This window comes from Argiope bruennichi, chromosome 3 (genome assembly GCF_947563725.1).
Source record: "Argiope bruennichi chromosome 3, qqArgBrue1.1, whole genome shotgun sequence".
Classification (NCBI taxonomy): domain Eukaryota; kingdom Metazoa; phylum Arthropoda; class Arachnida; order Araneae; family Araneidae; genus Argiope; species Argiope bruennichi.
Window position 1 is genome coordinate 71,295,532 of NC_079153.1, and position 19,436 is coordinate 71,314,967.

At 29.4% G+C, this 19,436-nt stretch overlaps 2 protein-coding genes across 2 annotated transcripts; both read left to right on the forward strand.

Annotated features, from left to right (window-relative positions):
• Positions 1–350: 350 nt before the first annotated feature.
• On the forward strand, positions 351–4,970 carry LOC129962874 (protein D2-like). The gene is made up of 2 exons (XM_056076874.1): positions 351–480; positions 4,813–4,970. Exons 1-2 carry the CDS (start codon positions 351–353, stop codon positions 4,968–4,970), a joined length of 288 nt encoding a protein of 95 aa, XP_055932849.1.
• Positions 4,971–9,215: 4,245 nt separating this feature from the next.
• Positions 9,216–16,651, forward strand: LOC129964258 (protein D2-like). Its single transcript, XM_056079007.1, has 4 exons — positions 9,216–9,361; positions 13,150–13,273; positions 14,917–15,054; positions 16,187–16,651. Exons 1-4 carry the CDS (start codon positions 9,218–9,220, stop codon positions 16,339–16,341), a joined length of 561 nt encoding a protein of 186 aa, XP_055934982.1. The 5' UTR covers positions 9,216–9,217; the 3' UTR covers positions 16,342–16,651.
• The last annotated feature ends 2,785 nt before the right edge of the window (positions 16,652–19,436 follow it).

The window sequence follows — 19,436 nt, forward strand, 5'->3', positions numbered from 1 at the left end:
AGATATTCGATTTTCTCCTATTTTTGTATTAAATGCGCACCAGTAATTGATCAACGATTGGCACTGTCGATTCAGTAAAAACACTAAAAGTCATACCAGATAATTTCCGCTATTACCATGCAATTAATTCACTTTTACCGGTTTTCATTACTACAAAGCACTCGTTTTTGGGACGCCGAAAATAAATATTCATGGTCCATCCGAAATTCTGTAATTTTACGAGCGGGGTAATACTTTCACTTTTAGATTATGAAAGAACGTTTTGGAGAAACCACCCCCACAGGTTATCTTAAATTATAAATTCTATCTTTATTTATTCATTTATTTATTTATTTTACTTAGATCCCGATATGCCAACTCCTCAAAACCCCTCGCTCGCGAGTTATCGTCACTGGCTGGTTGAAAATATTCCTGGAGACTTGGTGAATTTTGGAGATATAGTTACTTGGTACGAACAGCCGGAACCACCAATGTATTCGGGTAAGTTTACATTTAATTTGCATGATTTTTACTTTGTCTTATACGAAGTGTAGAGGAAGTTTGCAATCTTAAAAAAAAAAAAAAAAAAAAAAAAAAAAGAAAGAAAAATCTAAATTTTTGTCAATTTTGACTTTTTAAATCTACCTACATTCTAAAAACAAATTTTTGGCATTAAGTCTGATTGTGCACATGATAACTCCAAAACGTTCTGAGCTAGTTGGATGAAATTTGGTGTATGAAATTAGCAATAAACCAGTAAATTTTCATCCATTTTGAGCCAAAATTTATTAAGTAGAAGTCTATTTGACTGTCTCAATATAAGTTAATACAATAACTGCAAAGTGGAGCGAGTTAGATGAGAAAATTTCATATATAGATGGATGTGGGGGAGCTCGCGCATCTTCGTGTGTGTATGTTGGTGCTCTGTAGGTCAGACCATTTACCCCAGGATTACCAAATTTAGTATACCTTGGAGGGTAAAAATGTGCACTCCGAAGCGATATTATTTAAAATTTTAATTAATTAAAAATTAAGCTGAATTTTGGCGTTTTATTTCGACAACTTATAAAAATATTACTGTACAAAAATAAATTCGATATTTTTTCAAGAACTTTTATTGATACTAGTTAAACAGTCGTGAGAGTTTTTCTGAATTCTGACAGTTTATATATATATATGCCGAATGGAATAGATTTTTTTTAATTTTTAACTTCGATTCGATTATTTTATCCTGGAAGGTCTAATTTGTACAAGAAACAAAAGATTATAAAATATGCGTCAGTCTACATCGTGACGCGAATGCAAAAGAGACAGAAATTTTTCCCATCAGTGATTTTGCTATAAGATTTTGATAGGCATTTCTTTTCTACGGGACGACTTAGGAAAATGAAACTTAGGTATCTTAAAAAGAATATTGTAAGAATTGGGGTATTTTATCCCTTTACTCGGAGCGTGAGAAAATACTGAAGTGATCAGTTTTTCAGAGCGTGTTTAGAATTAATTTAATAAAAAAGTAGAAATTCTTGAAATTCCGTAAGTAGTAAGAAAAGCTTCCAATTACGGATGTTAAGTTTTCACGCTATATCAATTTTTAAAAAATCAGTTTCCAGAGTAGAAAGCCATTACAAATTTAAAATTTTCTGTTTGTCATCGTAGATATAATTTAAATATTGTTACATTTTTTTAAAAATCTGTACTCTGATAAAGATAAATTATTTGTTCATTGTATGACTTTGCATTTTGTATATGAAATATTGTAAGTATACGGTGTATAAAATAAGCAACTTACTAAATCAGAAGTATATTAATATTTTGCTAACTGATCATTTGTATCTGCGAAAATTTGTAGGAGATATTAGCTGAATTCAAATTTAATTTTTTTTCTAGTTGCACTATTTATTAAACCATAATACAAATCTACTGTTAAAAAATAAAATAGAATTAAGAAAAATGATTTTTACATTAATATATGTAGTATATGCTCTTCAGTAACTTTAATTTTATTGAAGATCGTTCTTATATTTACAATAAATCATTAAAAATAGTTTTGAATGAAGTTCTGGTAATACACTCTTCAACAATATACATCTACAACTTAATTAAAATGTTTACTGATTAGCTATGCGTTTTATCCATATTTTAATCAATATAATTATTTCTTATTTCAGAAGAATTTATAGCCGTTTTAAACCTTCCAGGGGCCCTGAGATAATGCAAATCTCAAAGCCCTTTTTCTCTCCAAATTTTTTAATTGATTTTAATTTAATTTTTATTCAGCAATTTTAAGTAGTAAATTTTGAAAACCGAAGTCGCAATATTATGTCCCTTTCTAAAAAGTCCATTTCAATATTGTACAAATAAAAAAAGTGCACAGTCAAAACGTAAAATTAATTTTAAGCAAAATATCGAAAACAAAATACAACTTTATATAACACTCTAAACAATATTGTAAAAGGAGGAAATATGAAATATATTTTTTTTAACTGTAAAGATCCAAATTTTTTAGAATTATAAAACAGCATAACGAATAACTTGTAAATGGTAATTAGGAATATAACTAGAATAAAATTCTAAAATTAATTTAATAAATACTTGATTATGACTTGAATAAATTGACTGCAGGGCCGTCTGTCATAAATGAAAGTATAAAACTAAATACCTTTCTACAACTACTAAAAATTATCAAGAGCTGAGGGTAGTTTTCTTTGTTGCTTTTTTTAACTAATCACTCTTTGTTAAGATTTGTCATTTAATCAGACTCGTCATATTTAAATACTTTTTCATCCAATTAGAATATTATGTTAACTTACCTGCATATGCATTTTACGATTAATATTTATCATAAGTATTCTTTATAAGCTTCTTATGCATTCTACTTTCAAAATTTACATCATTAATGGAAAAATAAGAGAATACAGCGTTTCAAAATTATCTAAATTTGTAACAATGTCACAAAAGATAAAAGAAATCATACTAAGAATATTTTAAAATAATATTCAATACATTGCGATATTTTAAAAATCAAATAAATAGTAAATTCGGGAAAAGTTTAAAAAATGCTTTCTTACGTTTTATTATTCCATTTTCAGTTGTAATGTTCCATTAAAATATCCCGAATTTTATTTTTAATTCATAAAATAAAATAAGGAATGATTTAGGAACTGAAATAACAAAATACCTGATAACATACGCGCGCGCATACATACACACACACACACACACACACACACAAAGGAGGGGGGAGGGGAGGGAATGGAATGGAAAAAATTGAATTTAAACACGGAAGCATATACTTTAAATTTCACAGGTATTTCCAAATTTTTCGTTTAAAATTATTCAAAAATTAAAGTGGGGAATATTCAGACTTTAATCTAGAAGTTTTAATTACAAAATAAGATTTTCTTCCAAGAATAAAAGTGAATGTATATATATGATTCTATCAATCTATTTAAAATATCGACCATTGGATGTAGAGATACTAAATTTAACACACGTATGTTTGGGGGAAAGAAATGTGCAATTCTGTGCATTTAAAAATATTAATACAAAAAATAATGTTATCTCTAATGTAAATTATCTTAAAATTTTTTAAACAACATTCATTTTATTGGTTTATTCGTATTTGCGTATTTTTATTCTGTAAAAAGAATACAGATCTTAGATAGCATGTAAGTTTTATAGTCAAGATCTTCCGTTTATATTTACGTATGAAAAGATAAAGTTTTCATATAAACGAGAAAAACTAGATTTTTAAATATAAGATAAAATGTATTTTTATTACTATATCAGGCTTCTTAAGTTATTTATTTCATGTGTATATGAATTATTTATTTGATTACCAGATTTATCAAAAGTTTTGAACAAATTTAATTTCAAATAGTAGCAAATTTATCAACTGTTAAATTCTCTTATTGACTTGTGTGTTATTAATTAGCTGAAATGCACATTTAAATAATCCACTTATCTTAAAACAATTGGAATCGCTTGTGATGGTAATAGTTAAGTCAGGTGTTCCTGTTCCAGATTTTCTTTTAAACTTTATTTATTTTCATTTGAGAACTATATTCAGCATACTTTGGCTGTGAATGAATAATGCAGAGAATGGATATGATTTCGAAGTAAAAACTATTTTTTACTGTAAATTTTTAGAAAGTTATCAAATAATTCTCTTATTTTTTGATAAATTAAAATTCTAATTAAAAATTCAAAAAATCACTTTCCTACCCTCCAAAATATATATTTGCCAAATTTGATAGGCAGACGGCCTGGTGTGTACAGAGCCAGCATATACACATAGGGACAAAAGTTTTTTCCCTGTGTTTAGCATCAAAATTTAGTTAAAATACCAATACATTTTCTCGCCAAATACTCTTGCCAACAGATAACATATGTTTTAGCAAACCTAGACTAATTACTCCCTACCCCCTTTTTTCAAAGAGCTACGCGTGATTTATTGGCTTTTTTATGAGCTGTACGCAAATGGTTGTACGCATCTGTCCCACTACCCCGAAAGTTGGGCTTGGAAAAATAATAGGGAAATAAAAATAATTATATAAAAAAATAATAAACAATAGTAAATTTGATCATCTTCGATTCGATACATTTTTTTTTTTTTTTTCATATTTCTTGTTACCAATATATTTTTAGTCGCGTATTTTGAAAGAAAGAAGAGAAAAAAATATTTGAAAGAACTTTGATTTGCATTTTTTTTAAATCCAAATAGACTCGTTTAATATTGCACAATTCTGATGTTACAGTTTCCAGCTCATCAGAGCCAGCTATACAATCTCCTTTTTTGTAACTATTCAAGTAAATCTTTTTTTTCTTTTTCAGATCCTCACCGATACATATTTCTAGTCTACGAACAGCTGACACAACAGAAGGATAATCTCGATAACAACATGAGAACCAATTTCAATCTGGGGAGATTTGTAAAAGATCGGGGTCTTTTGGGACCGATAGCTGGAAATTTCTTTTATCTTAAGCATTAAAAATAAGTAGTAATTTCTAGTAATTAACTGCCATCCAAATTCAGAAAGTAAACATAGCTAGATAGTTTATATAAATTGATTTACATGCATATTGTATTATACATATCTCTTACAAACTTTATATCATGTTATTTAAGTGACTTATTTTTTTCTATACCCTCTTCTAATGCTTCTTATTTGTAATGTTTTGAATGCACTTTAAAATAAAATTCTCAAAAACAGTTTGAAGTGTGTTTATTTAATTACTTAATCAATACAGAATTTTAAAACATTTATAATGAAGTCTTTATGAAAAAAATTATTATAAGTAACTAGATTCTAGAAGAGAGGAGGGGACTCCTCAAAGAAATTTTTATATATAAAGGGTTTCCACTTATTTTGTTACACGCACCCTTAATTTTTAAAAGCATTTTTAAATGGTTAATTTTAAAAGGATAGCTTACGCCATAAAGTTCTTGTCTAACTATAGTAAAACGGCTATATGCTACTCATTGAGACGAGTTACAACGCCATCTATTGACACATTTTGGAATTAGCAGTCATAGTTCGTAAACGCTAAAAGATAAGAGGGAAAAAAAGTCGATAAAAGAGTTGTAGAACACTTTCAATGTAGTTACGAAAAAATAACTTGTGCACATTCATACTCAAAACTGGATGCAAAAACTGTCATAAAAAAACTATCATGTCATAATGAGTTGAAGAAAAAAATAGATATTTCCTTGTCTTCCTTCAGGATCATTTATTTATATCGCACAAAATGCTACATTGTGCAACATGGCAGGTATAATAGAAGTACAAGTGTCAATAAGGCTTTGTTAAAAATTCTGCAATGTAGGTGGATGGGTTGCATATATCTGCCTTTTTATGATTCTCCATAAAAAGAAGACCAATGGAGTCAAGTCAGGCGTGCGAGGGGCCGCACACCTGATAATTTGATTTTAATACTGCTTAACGTTTCAAATCGTGTGCGGAGGGGCGCCGTCATGGTGGAACATCATGCCGCTGACGTTTCTCGTCACCATAGTGTTGAATATCGCAATCAAACAAATATTCATTTTTATTTTTTTTTCATTCTGTTTTGAGTATCAATGTGCGCAAGGTATCTTTTCGTACTAAATCAAGAGTACAACTTCTACAACTTTCTAATAAAAATTTCTTCTCGCATATTTCGTCGTTTACGGGAAAAGACAGTTAAATCCATCTCATTGAGTACCGCATGGCCTTTTTTACTATGCCTAGATACTAAATTTATGGCCTAACCTGTCACTGTTTAGAAGTTAAATGTGTGTAACCATTATAAAAGGGAATACTATATACGCTAAACGCTAACGTTAAAATTGTTTCTTAATCTTTCGAGCAGTAATGTATTGGGATTGGAGTGAAAACCTCTAATGGATAAAATGTAAAAACTCTACAACCTAGAAGTATAGGCGTTTCGTTTTTTCTTATGTATATATAGAACGAATAGATTCCGATGTAGCTGTTACTAATATCTTGCATGAAAGAAAGTTTATAATAAAGTAATAATGCAAATCAACTAAAACAATACATTTGGAATGGAGATTAAATTTCTAAGCGCACAATAGTGGCCAAAATTATGAAAACCTTTTGGAAAAGCAGTATTGTTTTTAGATTTGATGACTCAAAGCAGCAATTTTATTAAGAGAAGTACCATAAAATTTTATATCATTTAGAAAGTAATTTAACCATAAAATTAATAAAATCATTTTTATGAATATATTTGTATTGGAAAAGCAGTTATAAGAAAAATAAAGGGAACAAAGAAATAATGACATTCCAAAAATTCACGTTTAAGTCATTTAATACGTAGCTGGGTAACCTTTAGCATCAGTTACCTTCCATGGATTTCATCAGTGATACTAGTTCCTCAACTGCTATTATATAATACTCAGATTGGACTATTGCTTCAATTAATTGAATTTTATTGTTTCGTTACTTCTGTATGACAAGTGTTTTAGCTTGTTCCCTAAATTTTCAATTGAGATAAGGCTAGACGATTCCAGTAGAGAAATATGACTGTCTCAAAACCAGTTTTTACATACAGCGACAGCATGACATGACATTGAATCCTGTTGAAATATAAATTCTTCATGGAAAAGATTGCTCGCAGAAGGCAGTAATGTTTGGTAAGATTATTTCATTTATGTATTTTTAGCATTTATATTTGCATTAATTACACAAATTTTGCCCACGCTTGTTGCTGCCATGCATACACTAATTAGATGTTTAACATTAAGTGTCAAGCAACCAAAATGAAGTTCTCCTTTTTTTTTTTTTTTTTTTTTTACATAATTTTAGCTTATTTTTAGTCTCTAAATTATATCATTTTTTTACATATTCTCAATCTTTAAATTATATAGGTACCAAATTTAGTAGCTCTCAGTCAAACTGTCTGATAACTATTGTCTGGCCTGTATGGTGCAGATACATATATAGATAAGCACAGATATATTCTTCTTTATTATTTAAAGAGATCGGAACAATGTTTTTATTTTATTTTAAAGAAAAGTTCTAAAACTTCGAAATGGCATTTTTACAAAGTTTATCTGAATGTGAAGCTAAGTATTTCCAGTAACCTTTCTATCAGCTCAAATATCTTTGCAATCCAAAATCGCCAGGCTCACTTGACGCAGCAACAACCACTCACTCACACACTCTCGCCATAACGCTTGGCGCTTCTCAAATGGGTACAGGCGCATTAGATTCAACGGCTAATACATCACCACTCAACAGCCATATCGTTCGTTTCACCTCCGACTCACTGGAGGAAGAGTCTGTGGTGAATAGCATATAAGCCAATTAACAACTAAGCTACCTGAGCAATTGCTTTTGTATCGTGCTCATGTTACTGGACTGCGAACCATAAAGTCCCAGGTTCTATCCTCGTTCATTCCAACTCACCACAACTCTATAACACTCTGAAACATTTCACTGGGTAGTATATTCCAGATATAAAGCATTTTAAAACCATCTAATTAGTAAAAATTAATGCGTTTTGTAATTATTGAAAAAAAAATTAAAGATTTTGGAGCATTGATCCGATTTATTTGTGTTTTATAATTGCAGTTTTTATTATTTATACAAATAAAATCAAGCATATATTCAATAAATCCATAAATTGATCTCATTACATATTTTTTACATAATCTTAATTTTGTTATCTTTACTGACTTAAATATAGAAAATGGAAAATATACATACACACACACATACATACATACATATATATATATATATATATATATATATATATATATATATATATATATCCGATTTATTCTTTATATAACAGTCAAATTGGCATTAAAAATAGTACATTTCAGGGAAAATACATTACAACAATTTTATTGGTTTCTTGGTTTAAATTCGTGCTGATTTTATTAAATTACATTATTCATTATGTTTTGTAATTATCTTAGTGAGTAGTCTGTAGTTATGTTCATCTTACAGGTCATAATACCTACACTTTTTAATTTAAACATTCTGTTAATATTAATAGCTTTATTTTTAGAAACAGGAAACCGATATTAAAAGTTCCACCCCAGCATACCATGTCTTATCATTTCTTTGTGCAAACTTTAAAGCCTATTTTGGATAACTAATTTAACAACTTAATAAAACTGCTGTTATATATTTTTTCCAAAAAAGAAAAGTACAATTCGACTGATCTATTATTTCAAATGTAGAGTTTTATAAAAGATTTATCGGTGTTAGAAATCCAATCGTAACCTAACTATATTACCAAATTCCAAATTAAAATAAAATATAATGTGAAATATTGAATTTTAAGTCAAATATGAAATAATAAGCTTAAAATGAATGGCAAAATTGATCAAAGTAAAAAAAAACTGAAAATTAGATAAAAATATGTGTTTTGCGATCCGATTTTAAAAAGAAAGTGTTGGGAAAAAGAGACAATTGAAACTTAAAATCGACAGTTTTGATATAATTTTAAGTCTTAACGATGTTCGGCTTAAAAATCAAATGTGAAAGCCAAAGTTGAATATTTTGCAGTATTTTTCCAAATGTGATAATTTTGATAACTATTATTTCAAACCTTCAAGATATCAAGCATTTGGCGAGCTTTTAGACTCTTGGCACAATTTCAACGTGCTTAAAGAGAAACATCATCCTGTTCTTAAGTTTCGTCGTTCACGCAACTGATCGCGACGCGTGAATATTTGCCTTATTGTATTTACACTTTAAATAATCTGCAGTCTTTAATCATGGCGTTCAAGTTAATTTTCTGGGCGATTCTTGTTTCCTTTGCATGTATTGACGCACAGAAAAGTCAATGTGATTTGAACAAATTCCGAACCAGCAACATCGTGCCCACTTTAATAGCTGCTGTTCCACCAAATTCTATACAAGTGATATTTATTAATCTATCTTTCCCATTAGATTTATAAAAATATATTTCATATTTTTAATAAACAATTTTTTAATAAATTAATTTTAATATTTAATAATAATAATTTAGTAAACTAATTTTTAAGTAACCTTTAACTAATAATAACTAAAACAAACTGAATTTTAACAACTAATTAAATAACTTAATAACAACCATATCATTTAGGACAAAATTTGATATAAAATTTTAAGATATGCAAAATATGTTTTTAATCTATATATTTATATATAATACTTTTATATGAGGATACATTAATTACATTTATTAAAATATATATTAAGTATATCTTACACATCGCTAAACTCAAGCTTTAAACATTTGACATTATTTAAAAGCTAAGCTTTGATATACAGTCATTTGGCGACTTGCGAGGTTTTTCGGTGGCGCTTTTACTTTTTCGCCCCACATTCGTCCATTTCGCTAAAATTTGGCGATAAACTATTTTTGTGTGTGGCGGAAATGACTGTATATCAAAGCTGTTCCATTTGAGATCAGATTTTAAAATATTAGAGGTCCGCGGCTATCTTAATAAAATATGAAAGTTTTGGCGAACCTATCTAATGTGACGATAATGCGTTTTCCCATCTCACCAAATTTGGCATTATATTTAATAATTTATAGAAAATAATTGGTAGTCATATACTTGGCGAAATATTCGCAAGGTTTGCGACGATATGTATTGTTTTTAAATCTAAAAGTAATTTGGTGAGATTTTTAACAATGTGTCATTGCGAAATTTGAAATCTTTAAACGATGGCTCTCGAAGCTTATTTTAAAAATTATTGCGCTTAAATCTTCTATAGAGATTTTCAGCAAAACAATTAGTAAAAGAGCGATCCACGCGAGTTCGCAAATTGTACTGACTAAGTCTATGGCAAAGGATACCGACGTGCTCTGATTGGTTTAAGCCTTGGCACCTTTTTGGCAAACTCGCACGATCCACCTTGGGCAGATGCATAACAGATTTTTTTTATTATTATTATTGTAATATGCAGGCTAAATTTAAAAAAGTATAATAGAAAAATCTCCTTAAATTTCGTATCTCTCATCGTAATGATATTCGTAGAGCGGTAATATAAGCTTGATTCGTCTGGTTTTACTGCATGAGTTATTGCATTCTGTATATTGCAAATGGTTTTGTTAACGTAATTTGCAGGACGAAAGTCAGCATAAAAGCTCACGTTGATAAAAGAGGAAGTGAAAACTTCGCTCAATATTCAACGTCCGATGAATGCAATCTTGTTATCGCAATACTGGCAAAAGTCGCGAGTGAAGTATTTAATAAAATATTAGTAACATTAATAATAAAAGGTTTCACAATCAATAGAATTGGTTTAAATTTCATTACAACAATTATATCGAAATAAAATTAATATATCTTAAAAGTTAATATTTTTTTGAATTTGAAAGCGATGTTAAAAGGCTTTGTTCGATAATATGATCCTTAATTATTGAAAAGAAATGCTAAAATTTTACTTGATTTCTTTTTAATTAAGAATCTAATTGGAATTTTCAAAAATTATTTTCTTAGTCAAAAATTCGTGCCTTAACTAGTAGCTTTAGGTCAGTGAGTAGTACAGTTCATAGAGAATGTTCCAACTTTAAAATGTTATTAATTTAAAAATAAACTTTACTTAAATGAAATGTGAAACTTATTATTTTTCTAACAAATTCGTCTTATTATATCATATCACTTAATATTGAAATCAACAGAAAAAGGGATACAGATGTATTTCTAGTACTCGGCTCGCGTAAATAATCCATCTTTTTCTGCCGGATGCAATTTAAAAATAATATTCCATTCGCCAAAGCTTTTGGAGCGATTTTTCGCCACATGTGATCTATTTTTATAGCAACTCTTAAACCCAGTTGTTACCATATCCAAGACATTGGACATTTAGTGTATTTTGGAAGGTCACATGATTTTGTCGTGCTTGGTGAAAAAGCAGACTCTAATCTTCAGTCTTTCATCTGTGCTGAGATTTTCTTGATTTATTAATAATGTATGTTTCAATGTTTTCGATATCTTAAAATATTCTTTTATAAATAAATACATAACATGCATGAAAAGATATTAATTTTTTCTCTTTGAAACGCACTGAACTGAAATAGATATTGCTTTTCTTTTTTCAATTGCTTTTTCTTTTCTCTCTTATTCAAATTCTTATTCAATCATCACAACTTTTCCTTAAGTGATAAAAGCGGCAAAAATAAAAAAATCTGCACAGTAATTCCTCAACGGCCTATTTCGAGCAGTTAAACACAACGCTGAATTATTTATCTTACTTTTCGATCATAGTTAAATTTCCGGTTGAAATCTATGCAAAGCCAATATATTCACTCTTCCAGTCACCAACATGATTGTTCAAGCATGGTGCTCTTTGCAGTACAGGGAGAATGATAACATGTATAATGATATAATACTGAAGGAGTGCAGAAAGAATGATAAAAACTTAGAATATGTATATATTTTGAATCGTAAAAAGCATCCACCTCATTATACTCAAAGTTTCCCTTCATCCAGCTCCATACACAAACAAAACTTAGTCTCCATAAACCGGCCCTGACCGCATTGATCATATTTCAAATGCAAATCTAACTATCCGCTTCATTACAAAATCAGCTGGGCAGATCGGCAGTGCAGCTGGGATGAATACAGTGGGACTTCGGGCCTATGTATCTTGCATGAATACAAACTTTTTAATTCATTATTAATTGCTTATTCCTAACAACCCTCGGTCCATTGTTGTCTATACAGTATTTGCAAAAAAGAAAAAAAAAAAAAAAAAACCTTGGACCACATACATGACCATGCAATTCCGTTCGGTAGTATTAACCTTATACATTTATTTAAATGCCAATTTACTAAAAAGTTTCAAAGATATAACCTGCATTTTAACACCAAGTCGTTTGGTTTAATAATTTATAGAAAAAATAGTGAGTATCTAAAATGTTTAGTGAAAGTCTATAGTTGATAAATACGTCTGCTGAGGATCATTGTAAACGGCTGAGCCAAGTTCTTATTCTTACTTTAGTTCATTGGGTTTTAATTCTTTTAATTAAAACAGAAAAATTAAAATAGAAAAAAAATCCAGAGCAGTTCCTCGAAAATAATACTGGCATTCTTTCTGCAGATCTAGAATAAAAATAATTTCATTAATACCACCAAAATTCAGATCACTCACATCAAGGTTTTACTGATATTCACAATCAGGCTTTATCCTCAATCAAAAACTTTACAGTATATCTCATGAATTCATCGTTCTTCACTTCACATATTTTACATTGTATATTCTACATTGTTATGTATCCTTTTGCAACACCCCCCCCCTTCAATAAATTTTTTTTCTTCGTGTTCCCCTTTTACTGATTGGAAATTATACTGATTCAGAATTCGGGATTATACTGCAGTGAAAAAGAAGGAAAAAAATACTCTTGATGTACTTTATATTGAGTTGGTGATGATACTTGACTAACTGTGGTGGAGTGTGTACACTGGATTCTGGGATTAAAATTTTTCCACATCAGCAAAGATATTTCAAATTTCGTTCGAATACAAAAAAAGGAATAATCCTTTCAAGAGGAATTATATCTTAGTATACCGTTAATTTTTTGACATTCTTAACTTGAAATCTCTAAATAATAGTGATATGTAATAATCATGCTATAAAGAAGATTTCAAATAAAATTTCACTTCTATCCTTAAATAACTGGGGCTCTTTTTAAAAAACTTTCTTTATTTTATAGATTGAATATAAAGATCAGCCAGTCATTTGTGGTGATTCCTTGACACGGAACCTAACTCATGAGCGTCCTACGAGCACTGATTACAAAGCGGACGTAAATAAGTTATACACTTTAATTATGCTAGGTAAGTTTTCCTACTTCTTTGTTCTGATGAGAAAATGCTGTAAGATATTACGCATTATTTATCCTCTAATAGAGCATAGATTCACTATCAAAAACATGAAGAAATGCGTTTCATTTGCACCCAAAATAGATGCTGTAATTATGTTTATGATAGATTATTTATAATGTAATAATTAATTTTTGAAAATTGCAGCGCATGATTTTTTTTCCATACAGTTTCAACATTTTGGAATAATAGATGCTGCAAAATCTATTATTTCGTAATGAGTTGTTGTTTCTGAGTTTGTTCTTAGTTGCATAATTACATCTAATTTTTGTAATGGCAATGATTTGTCAGCAACAATCGAATCGCTTATTGACCAATCATCGAAAATCAAGCGGAAATTTAATTTGTCTTTGGTTGCATAATACAAATGTCGTATTAAGCAACTTTATTACTTTTGAAGACTTAGTAAAGAATACTTCTTCTAGCGATAGTACTTTAACTGACTTATTTAATTTTATTGTTTTAAATGTTTTCCATCCTTTGTTCTTTGAGGGAAGGGAAAATCAATAAAATAAGTATAGATATGAAATATTATTCCAGTCATAAAAGATTTGCTAAAATGATATTTTTCTTTAGTAGGGTAACAGTTGTTAGACACTTTTAAATATTAAAATTAAATGTTGTTGTCCGAATGGAAATGGCAGTGGTGGGTTAAGAAAGAATTATGGAAAAGAATTATGAAAGAAATTTCGCTCCAACATTATAAATAGTATTTTTTAACACACTTAGGTGACTGTTTTGTTACCCGAATAATTTTGTTTTTAGGCAAATTTTCTGTAGGAAAACTACATGTTTAATGGTTCTCATGACAAGACTTCAAAAAAAGTTCTGCAGATCTTCATCAGTCCCTAGAACCCCCCTAAAACTTTTCTTCATTCAAAACTTTATACATATATATGCCTATGTTATCTTGCAGTCATTTTTGATAATTAGAATAATTTTGGTTGTATTTTAACCTGCTTGCGATAAATGTCAAAAATTTAAAACTGGAACCAATTTATAGATGGGTCATCTAGCTCAAAAAAAGTGGACATGATGGAAGATTGAAATTTTAATTTCCTTGTAATTTCCTTAAAACTTAAAATAGAAAAATTAGTAACGCTAAGTGAGTTCGTTCCATTAACTCTTGCATTTAAAATGTTTTTATCGCTGCAGGTACTTTTGTGACTATACGTATAGTTCTGTATCAAATTTTTGTTTCAATCGGTTGGGGAAAAACTTATCAAAAATAAAAATTCGTTTTTCGGGTAGCATTAACCGCATGCAGTGATAAATCGCCAAATAACTCGCCAAGGATTACACGATATATTCAGTGAAAATGCTATGCTCACGCCAAAGGTTAATATTTCATAACTATTGTACACCAATGCCATGCAAGGCGTTCTGGGTAACATCTTTATTAGCGGACATATGAGAAAGTTTTGGGGAGACCACTCCCACTATATATTAATGGGCATACCCATTATCACATATTAATGGGCATACCCATTAATATGTGATACAGTTAAGTGTGCATCAGATACCAGAATATTCGGTGAAACGTGATTATCCGCAATTCGCTGTTGCTTGTTTCTAATTTCTTTTTTCCATCCCATCAGATCCTGATGTTCCAACTCCGCAAAATCCCGTCGCTGCGTTTTTTGTTCATTGGCTGTTGGAGAATATTCCAGAAAATGCGGTGAAGCACGGAGACATTGTTCTTGATTACTATCCACCGAATCCGCCCCTTCATTCGGGTAAGGTCTCTTCATAAAGAATCAATGATTGCTGACTAGAAAATCAAGCATCAATTCATTTCAAATATTATTTTATTTTCTGTTATTAAAGAAAATATTAATGTTTAGTTTTTAGTCTAGTTTAATTTCTATTTTAGCTCAATTTAATTTAATTTCTAGTTTGTTTAGTTTAGTTATATTAATATGCCGTTTTGGGGACAGACCTCGTCATTTTGAACGGCAGTCAGATGACGAAAACGAAACCTGAACTGAACCTCCTTCCCCTTTCCAACTTCCGCTTCACACCAGCTAAATGAAATTTGTACCCGATAGATTTAACGTGCACATGACCCGCTTTCACAGTGGTTCCTAGGTGCAATTGGCTTTTAAATTATGTTTAACAGCCGTCTTTAGCGATTAGTTTGTTCGTCCAGATTGACATTTTGTGATGTTAAATGATTCATATGAGAATGCATTTAAAAAAAAAAATGTTGCCCTTGTTATTTGATGCAACTAAAAAACTTGAATTCAATTGAATTAATTACTTTACAACAAATTAAGAAGTGTACATACTAAGAAATAAAAATGGAAATGAAAATCTTATAACGGTGTTAATGATTGGCAAAAGCAGGTTCTTGAAAGTTTTGAGGGATGAATTTTTTGAATTCCATCATAACAGAAATAGTATTACGAATAGTGTATCAAATTGAATCAAAAATTAATGGAAAAAATATTAGGAAATGAAATTTACATCCTTAGAAATGCATTTTTTGACTCTTTAAGATAATAAAAAAAAACATTTTCGTGAGATAATTGTTTGAAAGATATGAACATCGATTTCATATACAAATTAAAATGACTCCCTATCTGGTACGGTTAAGCCTATTTTTGGCCTCGATTAAACTTCCTGTTTGAAGCCTGTTTCTCTTGATTTCCTTTATATCTTCATTTCTCTTGCTTAAATAGTATGATAATGAGAATTTTTAATAGAATAGAACTTAACAGAAATACGCGGATAATAGAATTTTTGGTTTATTTTTAATGACATTCTAATTTATCAAAATAGACTCGCTTGCTATAGCGCATTTCTTACATCGCGACTGACAATTCATCAAGATCAGATATTTATTCCAGAAAATCTTTTTCTTTTCAGATCCCCACAGATACATTTTTCTAGCCTACGAGCAACCAGCAAGACTGAAGGATCAATTTGATCACGACAAACGAATCTATTTCAATCTGAGGAAATTTGTAGAAGAACGAAAGCTGACAGGGCCGATCGCTGGCAATTTCTTTTACCTGAAATAGTAGAGACAGTTGTGTGCGGCCGAACGTCATGCCATCACAGAACTACGCATAGATTGCTGGCAGGAAAATAGTAGAGACAAGCAGTCATTTATAATGATTCATTCATTTCCAAATTCAGAATATAGACATAATTTGATAGTTTATATAAATTAGATTCAATGACAAACGTTTTGTACGTATCTCTCTCAAACTTAATACCATTGAGAATATTTATTTGTTAAGTGGCTTATCCTTTTTTCTGTGGTATTTTCTAACATTTAACATCTACAAAGTTTTAGGCTCTACTTCAAATAAAATTTCTGAAACACAACTTGAAGCGTGCTGATTTGATGATTATGTCAACATAAAACACTGTTCAAAATGATTACTTGAAATAGTAAGAAAGTACTCTACGAGGAATAAACAGAAATTTTCTTCTATCAGATTAAAATTTTTTAAAAAGAAACCTTAATCTTAAAATTTAATCAAACATATTTCATCTGTAAACAGGGAATAAAATTGTAATAAAAATCGTAAAATAAAATATTATTTCTTTATTCCTCACAAAACTTCATAGAGACAAATTTCTCATAAATTTTAAACCAAAACAAAAATTCATAAATAATATTACAATAATATTTCAAAACATCTATTAATGCTATTCTTACTGTTTTAAATATACATGCTGTGCTTAGAGTATGGTATTTCAAATAACTTTTAACCAAATAGATGAATTGCATGGAATGAATAAATAAATAAATCGTTTGCAATAACTTGAAGAAAATGAAAGTTTACACTGAAGTAATAATGGGAATCGATTAATACATTTCGAATTCGATATCAAAATTCCAAACAATGATGAAATAAGATAATATGGGCGAATGAATAAAACATACTATTTCAAAATATGTTTTCAAAGCAATTTTTTTGTAGAATTCTTATTGTCTGATGCGAAAGTTATTTAAATATTTCTTCTTATTACAATATTTATAATTTTTTTAGATTTTGGTACAAATAAATGCTTTAAAACAGTTATTCATAAAATAAAATTGCCTCTCGTTATACAGTTATTAAACTTTAGCAATCAATTAGTTCGCCATTGATATTGGTTATGTTTAATTCCAGTTAAATCATTTAGATATATTTTCATAGTATTATCTATCCACCAAATTATAAGACATTAAAGCCGTTTTAGTTAGTTTGGTTTTATACATGTTCTGTTCATTGTATGAATGAACCTGTCTAATATTGACCAGCCGTACAACATCATAGCGATATTAAAAAGGGAAATGCACGGTTCATCTATCTTCTAAATTTCGTGGCATTTCGACTCCACTTTTTTCTGTCTAGTGAACAACACAGTTATTAAACAGAATCCTTCTTACTTAGCTTTCAACAATGGAAGAAAATCAGTGATTAAATATTTTTTATTAAAAAATAAAACATTTGATTTATGAAATAATGATTTTTTTATGAAATAATAACATATTTTGATGAAATAGTCATTTTTTATGAAATAATAAAACATTTGATTTATGAAATAATGATTTTTTTTATGAAATAATAACATATTTTGATGAAATAGTCATTTTTTATGAAATAATAACACATTTTGATGAAATAATAAAATGGTTTGAATTTTAGGGCAACAATGTATTCTAATGTGGGAATTTAAGCACAAAAAATATTTTAAAAATTGCCAAAAATCGGAAAACTTTTGTACAATTAATAAAGTGGTTTTAAAAAAAACAATAAAAGACAATAATTAAAAAGGCAATATTTTAAATTTTACATGGTATAAAATTTAATTCGTGCAATAATATTTTTGGAAATTGCAGCAAAATTTTTAATTGATTAAATTTTTTTAAAAAACGTTCCAAGGTGCACATTTCCACCCTCCAAGATATATATTTGCCAAATTTGGTTGCTGTAGATCAAGCGGTCTGTCCTATAGAGCGCCAACGTACATACATTCATCCTTATTATAAGCAAATATTATTAAGATGTTTGTAATTATATATAATGGAATGAAGTTAGAGTACTTGGAACGGTGATGATAAGTCAGGGAGTACACAAACAAAACAATCTGTTGAGAAATGTTTACTCAGAAAGATATTCTAGCCAAGTATTCTTATGAAGTTACTTCATAAGAATACTTCAATTCCTTCTTATGAATTACAACAAAAATTTGAAGTTAATATAAAGTTACTATGTTTCTTTAAAAATAATATCTTATTTAGATCATAAATAACTTCATATTATGTAGAAAATAAATTGCTGTGCTTATTTACAGAAGAAAAACGTAAGAAATATTATTAGAAAAGAAAATTTTCATTTTGTACTTTGGAAAACAATCGGCGTTTGAAACAATAATGACAAACTTTTTAGAATTGACATATTCAGTTAAGAATAACAAAAGTTAAATTCAATGGGAAAATATACTGTGAAATCGTTAGAATAAAGTAAACATAAAAAATTAAGCATGCACCCATACTCTCCATTTTCGTCAGATAAATGAAGAGATCTATCATTCTTGTTTCAAAAGAAAGTTCTTAAAAAATAACGCTATTTTTCAAACTATTTCTTTTCTGGAATATTCTAAGTGTTTAAATTTTCTATAAAATTTCAAGTAATATATCTCAGAATTACTATATTTAAAAACTATTGTTACAAACCTGTAATGTTGCTTCCCAGCACGATTAGTTTTATCACCGGAGAAACCGATTTGCAATCATCTGTATTGGATGCTGCTCGGGTGACAAGCCAGTGATCTCAGAGCTTGGCGACCATTTTGTAACTTGGCGACGAATTTGGCTACAAAATAGATATTACTGGAAACTTCGATAATTTTAGTGATCCGGCCAATAGGAACTGAAATACGCCTGATTGCCCAGAACCTTCTCGGCCAGCCTCTCGAGAACTATAAAAGGCCAGCAGTCTCAAGCTGCAGTGAATTGAATTGGAACCGTGAAACGAGTCATCGAGAGGATAACGAAGCAAAGGCGGAATAGACCAGCGTTGTGTGGAACTCAAGCAAATGCTGAACTGAACTGTCTGCCGAGTCCTGTTGTTTACTGTAGAAGCAGCATCGTGCCTCTGAGGAGTAGCCAGTCGTG

Coding starts and splice junctions, on each gene's coding strand:
- LOC129962874 (XM_056076874.1), top strand. CDS start 351: ATGCCAACTCCTCAAAACCCCTCGCTCGCGAGTTATCGTCACTGGCTG. Junction 481..4,812: donor GGAACCACCAATGTATTCGG/GTAAGTTTACAT, acceptor TTTCTTTTTCAG/ATCCTCACCGATACATATTT.
- LOC129964258 (XM_056079007.1), top strand. CDS start 9,218: ATGGCGTTCAAGTTAATTTTCTGGGCGATTCTTGTTTCCTTTGCATGT. Junction 13,274..14,916: donor ATACACTTTAATTATGCTAG/GTAAGTTTTCCT, acceptor CCATCCCATCAG/ATCCTGATGTTCCAACTCCG. Junction 15,055..16,186: donor GAATCCGCCCCTTCATTCGG/GTAAGGTCTCTT, acceptor TTTTCTTTTCAG/ATCCCCACAGATACATTTTT.